At 35.2% G+C, this 13,765-nt stretch overlaps 1 protein-coding gene across 1 annotated transcript; it reads left to right on the top strand.

Moving 5' to 3' along the window:
* The first annotated feature begins 150 nt into the window (after positions 1-150).
* Positions 151-6,390, top strand: LOC116179557 (uncharacterized protein K02A2.6-like). Its single transcript, XM_031499354.1, has 3 exons — positions 151-515; positions 4,922-6,324; positions 6,377-6,390. Exons 2-3 carry the CDS (start codon positions 4,989-4,991, stop codon positions 6,388-6,390), a joined length of 1,350 nt encoding a protein of 449 aa, XP_031355214.1. The 5' UTR covers positions 151-515; positions 4,922-4,988.
* The last annotated feature ends 7,375 nt before the right edge of the window (positions 6,391-13,765 follow it).

Here is a 13,765-nt window from a genome sequence, read left to right on the forward strand (position 1 = left end):
ATTATAAAGTCTGTATATTTCTAGGCATTAACGGCTACCGTACACAGCATATATTTTGGCGACGAAAACGGAAACGAACTCATTGAAAAAGTAAAGGAAATGTGCAATTGAGTGGCGTCTGGCATAATGCACGTGAGTCATGAAAGTCTATTTTAACGTATAAAGTATAAAGTCAAGTCAAAAGTCAAAATTATTATTAACAAAATGGCACTAATGGGTAGTATTGAACCTTTTAATGCTAAAGTCGGTGACATCACATCGTGGATTGAACGGTTAGAGCAACTGTTTACATGTAATGGAGTCAATGTAGCAAAGAAAGTTTCATTTTGAATCACCTTTATTGGGGGAGAAGGTTACAACATTCTAAAGGATCTGGTCGCACCTGATTTACCGAGTGCAAAGGAATATTCTGAGTTAGTGGAAGTGTTAAAAGACCACTACTGTACGAAACGGTTGGTTATATCAGAACGGTTCAAATTTAATACAGCGGTGCAGGAGAGCAATGAATCGATTACATCGTGTTGTACTAAAATCTTTAAACTAAATAATTCATTTATGTTTGATCTAAGGTAGTAGTTTGTTGCTATATAAATAATTTTAGAGTTTGTCATTAGAAACTGATACAATAAAAAACGTTGTTCATATTGATGTTTAATAGCAGTTCTTATTCAATTTAATACCATCAACATGGTAGCAGAGCGTGGTTCTTTCTAAATATTCGTTGGTACGTCATTCTTGGTTGCTAGCGTGGAATAGATAGCGCAGTGGATCGATAAAATCGGAATCAATTTTTTTTTGACAAGAGACGACACGAAAAATGGAAATTCAAGGAATAGAAAAACTACGGGGTATTGAAAATTGGAGTATTTGGAAATTTGCTATAAGAAATTTATTACGAGGAAAAGTGGACGCGTATGAAGTTTGCATTGGGGAAATACTGAAGCCAGAGCAATTAGCTATTGAAGATAAGGACTTTAATCAGGCAGAATACGATGCAAAATTCAAGGCTTGGGACAGGGGAGATCGCGCAGCAAGTCAGATAATTATTAAATCTCTAGAATCAAAGGTTATGGCGTTGTTGGTTTCATGTGAAACGGCACGGGAAATTTGGCTCAAATTGCATTCTATTTTTGAGCAACAAACTAACAAGCTGCGCATACTGTTCAAACTGAATTTTTCAATTTTAGTAAAAATCCTGTTGAAAATATGGTGACTCACATTGCTCGATATGAGGAGCTGGTTCTGCGCATGCAGCAGCTGAATGTGAAACCGGACGAGTCTTCACTCGTAGTAAAGATGCTCGATTCTCTCTCAGATGACTACGAGGGCCTTCAACAAGCTTGGTGGGCGAGATCTGAACAACAGCAAACATTTGCGAATTTGGTTGAAGTGTTGACATCGGAAGAAAAACGTCGGCAGCAGAAAACAGGAAAACAGGAGGAGTTAGTCGCACTTTTTTCTAGTAAGGCCTACATAAAAAAGAAATATGCCAATAATGGTGGCAATAATTTTAATAAAATTAAATGCTACCGGTGCGGACGTGGGGGGCACATCCGGAAAAATTGCAAAAAGGGAAAAGAAGACAGTGAAGAAAAATCGAAAGACGAGGCGTTCGTATGTGAGGCTCTCAGCGCGGAAGATGGCGATGTTTGGATTGTTGATTCCGGAGCTACAGATCACATAACTCGTCATCGTGAGTGGTTTTTGTCTTATGAGCAGTTTGCAGTTCCCTTAAAAATTTATGTCGGCGACAAATCAACAATGGACGCTCTCGGAAAAGGAAGTATAAAATTTCAGGCTTATGTCGACAGAAAGAAAATAGAATGTCACATGGAAAATGTTCTTTTTGTGCCAGGGGCACGAAGAAATCTTTTTTCGGTCACGGCTGCGTTGGACAAGGGCATGAAGTTCAGATCTTCCAGCGAAAGATGTGAATTCACTCGGGATGGAGTTGTAAAAGCATACGGAGTTCGAATGGGTCAATTATTCAGGATGGTGATCCAAATAACATTTCCAAAAGATTATGTAAATGAGGCCAATCTAACGACGAAAATTACACTTCAAAATTGGCATGAAAAATTTGGACATCAGAACAAACAACATGTCAAGAAAATTTTGAAAAACCAGAAAATCGACTTTATCGAGGACGAAACATTTTGCGGAGCTTGCGTGGAAGGAAAACAACACCGGAGTACTTTTGAATCACGAAATCAGCGTGCTACGACGACTGGAACAGTTCTACATGTTGATTTGTGCGGACCAATGGAATGCACTTCGTTGGGTGGTGCTAAATATTTTGCGTGTTTTACTTGTGATTATTCAAGAATGCGATTTGTTTATTTCCTCAAGGAAAAATCAGAAACTGCTGGAAAAATTGTAGAGGTGTTACAAATCATAAAAACTCAACTTGGTAGATCGATGAAAACCCTGCAGTGTGATGGAGGAAAAGAATTCGACAACAGCGAGGTTCGAAAAATATTGAAGTTGGACGGGGTGAATTTGGCGGTGTCAAATCCTTATACGCATGAACAAAATGGATGCGCTGAACGAACAAACAGAACAGTGGTTGATTTGGCTCGAACAATGCTTTTGGCTAAAAAAATTGCCAAAATATTTGTGGGCGGAAGCGGTCAATACTGCTGTTTACATTTTGAATCGCAGTGGACCAAGCGGAGTTGAAAACAAATCTCCTTACGAACTTTTCACGGGGAAGAAGGTGAATTTAAATCGTTTCTATGTTTTTGGCACAGATTGTTTCGTGCACGTACCGAAAGAAAAGAGAAATAAATGGGACCCAAAAGGCAAACGAGGAATTTTTGTCGGATATTCTGACAATATTGACGGTTTTCGTATTTGGTATAAATCGGAAAATCGCATCGTTCGCAGTAAATGCGTTGTTTTTGAACCAGAACAGTCTGAAAAATTATTGGCATTATTTCCGGAGAAGACAAGAAGCGCAGATAGTCAAGGTCCCGAAACATTTCCAGGAGAAGATTTCATCGATCAAGGGAATTTGCAAGATCATGAAGAAGATTTTGTCGATCAAGAGACGAGCACACCAACTCAAGAAAAGGAATTGGAGGGTAAAGCATCGGAAGAAATCTTGGAAAAACGACATCTCAGAAATCGGAACGATCTCAAAGCACCAAACAGATTGTTATATGCAATGATTTCGGAAGTTGTTGAACCAAAAAGTTATAACGAGGCCATAAAATCGGCAGAAAAGCAGAATTGGGTTACCGCCATGAACGAAGAAATGGCATCATTGAAAGAAAATTCGACGTGGAAAATTGTTGAACTGCCGGAAAAGCGAAAAACTATTTCTAATCGCTGGGTATATCGTGTGAAACGGGATTCTTACGGGAATGTTTCGCGGTTTAAGGCACGTTTAGTTGTCAGAGGATTTAGTCAGCGAGAAGGTATTGATTATAATGAGACATTTAGTCCTGTGGCACTACTTGATTCAATTCGGATAGTTTTGAGTATTGCAGCGAAAGAAAAATTGAAGATTGCTCAATTTGACGTCAAGACTGCATTTTTATATGGAAAAATTGATGAAGAAATTTACATGGATCAACCTGAAGGTTATGAAGATGGAAGTAAGCGTGTTTGTAAATTGCAGAGGAGTCTTTATGGTTTAAAACAATCCCCAAGATGCTGGAACGAACGGTTCAAGGAGGTTTTAATTTCATTTGGTTTACAGGAGAGTACAGCTGACTCATGTTTATTTTACCGTATTTCCAAAAATGAAAAACTGATAGTCGTTATTTATGTGGACGATGGATTGGTTGTTGCCACAACAAAAGAATCTATTAATAAATTCATTGGAAAACTCGAAGAAGAATTCAAAATGACAGCGGAGCCAGTCGGATGTTTTCTCAATATTCAAATTAATCAACATAACGATGGAACAATTTTCATTAATCAAAAAAAACGGTACGTTGATGACATAATTGAAAAATTTAAAATGACAGAAGCAAATTCAGTTAGTACGCCAATTGAAAGATGTCAATTAACAGGGGAAGAAATGAAATTTGAATTGACAAAAGCCCCTTATCGAGAAGCAGTAGGGTGCTTAATGTATTTAGCAGTATCTACTCGTCCTGATATCACGTTTGCTGTAAATTATGTTTCACAGTTTCTGGAAGAAGCAAGGGAACAGCACTGGACAATGGTAAAAAGGATCATTAAATACTTGAAGGGCACAGCTGAAATGGGAATTTATTACAAAGAAGTTGACACTCAAGTTAACGAATTAGAGTCATACAGCGACACAGATTTTGCAAGTGACCCTCATACAAGACGGTCTGTCAGCGGTCTGGTTTTTAAATTTTGTGGAGGTGCTATCGTCTGGGCAAGCAGGAAGCAGAAAAGTGTTTCCTTATCTACCACAGAGGCGGAATATGTGGCTGCCAGCGAAGCAGCTAAAGACATTGTATGGTTAAATCGTCTTTTTGGGGAAATTGCACCATTAGAAAAAGTACCAACGCTTCGTGTAGATAGCATAAGCGCGATAAAACTCGCTCGAAACCCAAGTTTCCACAAGAGATCGAAACATATTGATGTGCGGGCGCATTTTGTACGGGAACGAGTTCAAAATAAGGAGATGAACATAGTGCATGTTGCAAGTGAAGATCAAGTTGCGGATATTTTAACTAAGCTAATTCCAAAAATTCAATTTCAACATCTTAGAGAAAAATTGGGGATGTTTTCATTGTAACATAAATGAAAGTTTAAAGTTTGAGGGGAAGTGTTGTACTAAAATCTTTAAACTAAATAATTCATTTATGTTTGATCTAAGGTAGTAGTTTGTTGCTATATAAATAATTTTAGAGTTTGTCATTAGAAACTGATACAATAAAAAACGTTGTTCATATTGATGTTTAATAGCAGTTCTTATTCAATTTAATACCATCAACACATCGTTTACAGCTCGCTTGAAGAAGTTATCCAAAACGTGTGAATTTGGAACATTTTTAGATGATGCGATGCGCGACAGGTTTGTGTGTGGAATTAAAGCTGACAATATTAAACATAAGTTACTCACCGAAAGTAAGTTGGATTTTAAGGGTGCGTATAAAATAGCAATTAGCATGGAGCTCGCGGAAGGTCAAGTTAAAGTCATGGGTAGTGAGTCAAGTCATGTCAATAAAATTTACCAAAAGTCACATAATTATCCAAAAAAAGCTAATCACAGTCAAAACACCTCCCGTAGTCAAGGTTCGAGCAAGTCACGTCCGGATAAAGGAAGTCAAACAAAATGCAAAAGATGTTGCAGAATGCATTTTGATGTGAACAAATGTCCAGCCATAAATTGGAAATGTTTTTCATGTAATCAAATGGGACACACAGGGAAGTCGCAAATGTGTAAGAACAATAGAGTTAATGAGGTGGATGAAGACGAAGAGGATGTCGGATGCGGGTCGCAGTCTGATGAGGATTTCGAGTTAGGGTTGTTAACCGAAGAGTGCTCAATTAGGACACTTAAAGTAAATCAAACAGGAATATTAAAGGTAAAAGTATGCATTGATGAACAAAGTGTGGAAATGGAAGTGGATTCTGGAGCAGTCAGGTCTGTAATGCATGAGCTAGATTGGAAGCAACTTTTCAATAATTTAGCATTAGCACCTGTAAATTTTAAATTAAGAGTATTAACTGGTGAGAAGGCTAAGATATTAGGCCAAGTTTATGTGCACGTCAAGTACTTAGGGAAAGTATATTATTTACCATTGGTCATATTAAGGTCAGATATAAAATTTATACCACTTTTAGGGCGAAATTGGTTAGATATTTTAAATAATAAGTGGCGCGTGTCAATGTTGGGTAGCCATATAGTTTCAGTAGGGAATCAATTACCTCAGTTAGGTAGTGTAAGTATTTCTGAATCTAATAACGTCAAATTGAAGATGATTACGTCTTTAAAGCAGAAGTATAATAGTCTTTTTCAAGAAGAGCCTAATTCTTTCATAAAAAATTTCAAAGCTGAATTTAAAATTAAAGAAAATTATCAACCTATTTTCCATAGAGCTTATGAAATGCCATTTGCATTGAAACCTCAGGTCGAGGAGGAATTATCACGTATGGTTAACTCTGGAGTCTTGTCTAAAGTTTCACACAGCAATTGGGCAAGTCCAATTGTTGTTGTACCTAAAAAGAATGCTTCTGAGATTAGAATTTGTGTTGATTTTAAGAAAACATTAAATCTAGCGATTGACAGTGACCACTGTTTTCTGCCTTTACCTAGTGATATATTTGCAACCTTGAGCGGCAGTGAATTTTATTGTGTTATAGATTTAAAAGGCGCTTATCAACAATTGCAAATAAGTGAGTCATCAAAAGAACTTTTTACAATAAATACTCATATTGGGTTATTCAGATTTAATAGATTAACTTATGGAGTTAGTAGTGCTCCTGGAATTTTTCAGTGTATAATGGATGCAATATTATCAGGTTTACCAAAGACTAAATGTTATCTGGATGATATTTTGGTACATGGTTCCAGTTTGAACGAATGCTATCAAAATGTTGAAAATGTGTTAAATAGATTGAAGGGGTATAATGTTAAAGTTAACGAAAGTAAATGTCAATTATTTGAGACATCTGTAGAATTTCTAGGGCATAAACTAGACAGATTAGGAGTGCACCCCACTAATGAAAAGATAGAGTGTATTCAAAAGGCACCTTCACCACAAAATATGACGCAATTAAAAAGTTATTTAGGATTGTTAAATTTTTATGGAAAATTTATACCAATGCTTTCGTCTAAACTTAAACCACTGTATGATCTTTGTAGGGATAATCAAGAATTTATTTGGTCAACTAAATGCGAACAGTGCTTTCAAGAAAGTAAAAATCTATTAATCGCTAATAATGTTTTAACTCATTACGTTCCTACAGAGCCAATATACATAACTTGTGATGCTAGTGGATATGGTGTAGGAGCAGTTCTTAGTCACAAAATTAATAATATTGATAAACCAGTTTTATTTGCCTCAAGTACGTTATCAGAGAATGAAAAGAAATATTCCAATTTAGAGAGAGAAAGTTTAGCTTTAATTTTTGCATTAAAAAAATTTCATAAGTACATTTATGGTAGACGTTTTACATTAGTCACAGATCATCAACCACTTCAGTATATTTTTGGAAAAAATAAAAGTATACCTGTTACTGCAGCTGCGAGAATTACTCGTTGGGCTATTACATTATCTGCATATAATTATGACATACAGTATAAAAAAGGTAGTCATATTTCAAACGCTGATGGGTTATCGAGATTACCGTTGAATACTCGAACAGAGATCTCAGATGCAATATTTTCTTTTAGCTTGTCATATGATCTTCCAATAACTTTTGAAAATATAGCCATAGCTACAAAAAAAGATATAAACTTATCCAAAATTGTAGATTTTACTTTATCGGGATGGCCAAACACATTGAAAGATGAAAATCTTAAATCTTACTTTAAGAGAAAATTAGAATTTTCTGTAGAAAATGGATGTTTATTGGTAGGAAACAAGGTCGTTATTCCAAAATCGCTACAAAAAGAGATACTTCAATTATTTCATGAACAACATATTGGAATTGTACGAACAAAAATGCTTATTCGATCATACTGTTGGTGGCCTGGCATCAATGAGGATGTAGAGCAATTTATAAAATCATGTGACGTATGTCAAGCAACTCAAAATTTTACCAATGACAAATCAGTCCTTTTACCGTGGCCAACAGCACCTAATAATTTTTATAGGGTACATATCGATTTTTTTAAATCAAATAATGCGACATTTTTGATTTTGGTAGATGATAAATCAGGTTGGTGCGAAGTTAAACTTATGGATCGTGGCACAAACATTCATGAAACTATCCTAAAATTAAAACAAATTTTTTCAGTGTTTGGGTTACCAGTTGAACTTGTATCGGACAATGGTCCACCTTTTGGCAATTCATATGACTTTACTTCTTTCTGTCATTCAAACGGAATTAGATTCATTAGAATTCCGCCAAAACACCCTGAAAGTAACGGTCTTGGAGAAAAAGGAGTTCAAACTATAAAGAAAGGGTTGCAAAGGTCATTATTTAAAGGAGGAGAACAGGTAGTTACCATTGCAATGATGTTGAATAAATTAGAAAACTTTTTATTTGTACATAGAAATACACCTAACACCAGCACAGGTTTGTCACCTGCTGAATGTATTTTTAAAATTCGTCCTCGAACAAGGTTTGACTTATTAAAACCATGGTCAAAAAAACAAAAACCTCTTCAACAAGACGTTATAAATAAAATCAGATTATATTCAGAAAATGATATTGTCTATGTCAAAAATAAGTATAACAAACAATGGGAAAAAGGAAAAATTGTACGATGCATGAGTTATAGCACATATCTTGTTCAAATAGATGATAATATCAAATTGTATCACATAAATGATATCAGGAAGTGTCAATCAGTGCGTGAGTTTGATAAAAATGATAGTGTACAAGAACAACCTCCGCTTACAGAAATTAATGACTTTACTAATCTTAGTGTAGAACGTAGTAATGTTCAACTTCCTATTGATCACAGTCAAGATGAGCCAAAGGTTGAAGAAGTACCACGTCTCTCTCGTAACATTCAAGAATCGAGTACCAATCCAGTAGTCACTCATAATCCTGTGAGTCATGGTACTCCAGCAACCCAATCAACCACTAGATCTGGAAGAATTGTAAAACCTCCTCAAAAGCTGGATTTGTAACTTTTATTAAAAAAAGGGGAGAAATGCAATGTATTACTGTAAGTTAGGCAACACTGTTAGCAGGAGAGTAGTTTTAGAATAGTCAAGATGGCCGATGTCAACGAAGTCATTGTATCTTTGTGTTAACAAATATATCAGTAAAATATTATAAAGTCTGTATATTTCTAGGCATTAACGGCTACCGTACACAGCAGTAACCTATCAGATATTGATACCAAGCTAAATTTTTTTAATAACGCAATTCTTGCTGTTTATGATATTCATGCACCTCTACGTACAATTCATTTACGAAATAAGAGTCCCAAAAATTGATCTTGCTATAAATTATATGGCTATTACTTAAATAATATACTGAAATTGTGAAGATCCATGACTCTCAAGGGGGTGCTTAAGAAGCTTTGGAGAAATAACACCAAAATCTACCCATTTATTATTATAACAATTTTTATGGGGAGATTTTGGTGTTATTTCTTCGAAGCTAAATAATATACGGTGGTGCATTAGAAACGATAAATAGCTATTTATGTAAATTAAAATAATTTTCAAAAAACGCTTTGGCACGTCAAATTGATCATGGAAGGAAACAGTGTCTAAAATAAAACTTGCTCACTAATGTCTTTGTCTCGCATCGCTGACAGTGCAACCCTTAAAATCTTAAATGATGCATCGTTGGTAAGGTCGCTCATCTCTGAATTCGGATATGTAATTTTTTGGTTTAGTTGTTTCATTCCAGCGCATTCGACGTTGCAGGTACAAGTTTTCTCTTTTGTATACCACTTGCAACTGCATAATTTTGACGCACGATCGCATTAGCTTCTATTACATAGTGATCGGTCCGACATCCTTCCAATGACATAAACAACAGCGCGCCCTCAACTTACTTTTAAAATATTTCGAAAATATCAAATCTAAAAAATTATAGTCTCACCAAATTCGGAGAAGGAAAGCCTTTCCAATGATGTCCTATCTTCCTTGTTGCGCAGTTAACAATGCTAAGAGTTTTGCTTTAGTAGTAGGTATGCTATACAAAAATTAAAAAGGAAGTATATAGGTACTTAATAATTACAAACATTTAAAAGAAAAAAGTCATCAATATCGACCTGTTCCTAAAACGTTTCAAGATATTTAAAAGCTTTACTGTTTTGATTATTAACAATCCCTTAAAAAATTGCCAGAATTTTTCCATGTATCTCTTCAAACTATAAAATAAATAAGAGTAAGAAAATCAAAAAGAAACTTTTAAATTCATTCACTACCATAGTTGTAGCAAAGATAACGTGTAATTTTACTCAGTCACCAATAATCAACATATAGCCGTATGTGGTCAAAGAAACGTAAAACTGGTTGTAAGAAAACTGGAAACTTACCTTTTCTGAACACCACCACAACACTACCACCAGAAATAAAAATTTTTTAAAATTAAAAAAAAAGTATACACAAAATCAAAACCCGTGCTCAGATAAATTTTAAAATACCACTCTGTCAAACGTTCAAGAATGAAGATACTATACAGGCGTTAAAGTTCTAATTAGTTGTGGTCACACGTACTTAAACCTGATTTTTCGGGACTAATTACTTTTACCTTGTAATAAACCCTATTCATCTTCCAGAAATAATAGAAAGGATGTCATTGCGATATTTCTCTTATTGTTTCTTTATGAAGTGCAATTTGTGTTATCGGGGTCTTTTCAAATTTACCTTTAATTATAATATTATCTTAATTACTTATCCAAATTTAGTGCCATCTATGAAATGCATTGTTCATTGTCATTTAAACATACTCGTTTTGTCTAAAATAAATTTTATTCATTTCCTTTGTCACCCTTTTCAACTAAAGAACATTTTTTTATGTGTCTTCAAATCTTTATGTAGGTAAGGGAGCGTTAAAATTACTTCCTTTTTCTATTTTCATCTTGATCTTATAATGTAAATATTTTTAACTTTAGACATCACTTTATTTGTGTACGGTATTATATGTTGATTCTGTTTTAATATTAAGAGCGTCTCAAAAGTAGCGAATATTACACATAATATTGTCGATATACTATAACTAGGTATAACCACAGACAACGTTGTCTGTGGTACTAGCTATTTGGTATTTAATTACTCCACAAAAGACGTTTCAGTTATCTATTCTTATTTTTTCAAAACGAAACCGCAGTAGATAAAAATTATGTGTTCTTAAATTACTAGGATTTGACTATATCACACTCTTCATACAATTTCAAAAAAAACCAGCGTGATTATATTTAAGAAATGGAAATACTTAAGAATCGCGATGTGTTGAAAATGAAAGACCAAATAACTATTATTTGAAACATTTTTCCATGAAGTAGATGTTTACCAAGATGTGCACTACTACATACATTCTGTAAAGGCAATCGTCTAGTAGCCTCTTAATAGTATATTGAAAGACAAGTGTTACAATGCGACCTATTGTAATACGACTATCTTGTGGCACTAGTGGCGACGCGAAGCGTAGCCACGAGTGTCCGCAAGATAGGAGTATTACAATAGGTCGCATTGTAACACGCGTTTTTAATACTATTTTGTCTATTTCGGTGCTTCAATTTAATTAAAAAAATCATTATCAGAAACTATAGGGAACATTAGAACTAACATGTTTTATGTTGGGAACACTTTTTATGCCGTTAAGTTTTAAGTTGGCAGCGTAGTAAGACTGACATTTTGAAGTTCAAACATGGAAGTACCCAACGAAGTACCTACTTGTACTAACTAGTAACTGCCAACTTAAGAGATGAGCTACCAAAAAAAAACGACTATAATCACTGTCTTTGTACAACTGTTTTCGGCAGTTGTACAAAATCATCATTGTGACACCGAAATAGAAAAAAATATTTAATTTTAATAAACCAAAGATTTACAGAATTATCCGGGTGTGAATTATTCGAGAGCGCATTTTTCGACTGTGAATTGTCCGGGTGCGAATTATCCGGGAGCGAAATGTCCAGGGTGCGAAATATCCTGGGAGCGAAATGTCCGGGTGCGAATTATCCGGGAGCGAATTTTTCGAGTGCGAATGATCCGGGTGCGAATTATCCGGGAGCGAAATGTCCAGGGTGCGAAATATCCTGGGAGCGAAATGTCCGGGTGCGAATTATCCGGGTGCGTATTATTCCGGTGCGAATTATCCGAGTGCGAATTGTCCGGGCGCGAATTGTCCGCACACGGATTTCAGTGTGTTCAAACGTCAAAAGGAATCTCTTCCTATTAACAAATTATGGCTGGAGTACCGCAGGGATATATTCTTGAGCCACTATTGTTCAGCGTATTATATTCATTAAACATCACTGCTTGCAAGTTATTGTAAGTCATATCTATATGCAGACGATACACACATAAGATCGTCAACATTACGAAAACCTTATACTGTTACTGTATTATTGTATTGTAAGCATCATACACATCGAAAACCCATATAAACGCATATAAAGATAGTGCCTCAAAAATAAAAATGGAAAGGTTCCTAAGATGTTATTATTGTACTGTTTAAAGGTGCTCGAGGCAAGAAATAAAGATAGGGAGGCCGTGCAACCGCTAAAATTTCACAAGATGTCTTTAAGGAAATATTAATAACATAGGTATCTGTTTTAAAAGGACTTAAATAACTTTTAAGATATTTACCTTACAAGCATGAAAGACCCTCGCTCATACTAAATAAAATTGATCATCCACGGCAATGGTAAAAATTTTTCCAATTAATTTCAACCACGGTTTGCTCTCTAATGAAATGTAACTACCCCTTACTTTGCGGAAGTTTGGCCTTTTATCTCTTTTTAAATCTGAAAATCAAGACCCCTAAATAATTGCACATATTGACAAACCAAAGTCGATCCAATTCAATTCCCCTTTAGACTTTTCCTGATTTAAATTACTGATTTATTTCCTATAAATACAGTAAATACACTTACCTACTTGCTTACTTACTCAACTTCAACCTACAATTGTTGACTGACAGTTAAATAAAATTTAAATTTATGCAAAAGAATAAAATTTTCCACCTAATGAAAAAATAACCACCTTCCTTATTATGGACGCACTTATAATAATTAAACCCAATACATATCTGTTTCATGCAATTAATTTCCACAGATCGGTGCCTTTAAGGACGTTATGATTAAGTTAAATAAACATCCGCTGTAAATTCTTAAAGATAACCGACCAATACTTAGGTTACAAATGGCACGGCGTTCCTTTGAAAAAGGCTCCCTCCTAGAAAAATGGAAAACTGGATCGTTTTTTGAGGGAAGTTGAACCTTTGGAACCCACTCGGGTAGTATGAAAAAACTCAGGATAATGAAGCTTGTATTTACCTCGACCGCATTCAAATCTGGCGTCAAATTCTCGAAGAAAAGTTCAACTACTTTGTACGCGCTAATTTTTTCCGAACTTGGCGGCCACAGCGCACGCTTTTCTAAACACGTTCGTTCTATCGCTCACTTATCGCTACACCCAACTCGCGTGCACCTTTCGTATGAAGCGGTACATATGTACATTTTCCTATACCTACTTAAATGAAAAATTTGAAACTGCAAAGCGAGCTACCGTTTCTATTTATTCTTTGTAAATCGCGGTTTTTTCATTCTTATCTTTGTTTATATACAAATCCATTTGTATTTCATAATTTATCGGACCCCCTTTATATAAGGCCGAGGCGTATTATTTCATATTTGTGGAATTTGTACAATTCCCAACATTATTCTTCACCTGTAGATGTTTTTATTTTATAGACGTACCTAGATACTCGTGTACCATAAGACCTTTGACTGTCAAAGTTAGTTCAAAATTAGCATTCTGGTTAACAGGATGTATGAGTTCTCTATCTTTATTTCTTGTCATGAGAAATTATTTATCTGGACTTAGAAATTAATGAAAAAAATAACACTGAGCTCGTTAATGTTTTTAGCGCAGTTTTGCAAATTTCTGGCTGGCTGGCTTGCTGGCAGCAAATGTGGGCGCGTAGAAGAGCTCTTGTAGAAAGGCAACGGATGCACGTGTATCTACAAGGCCGT

Source organism: Photinus pyralis, unplaced genomic scaffold (assembly GCF_008802855.1).
Source record: "Photinus pyralis isolate 1611_PpyrPB1 unplaced genomic scaffold, Ppyr1.3 Ppyr1.4_LG8, whole genome shotgun sequence".
Classification (NCBI taxonomy): domain Eukaryota; kingdom Metazoa; phylum Arthropoda; class Insecta; order Coleoptera; family Lampyridae; genus Photinus; species Photinus pyralis.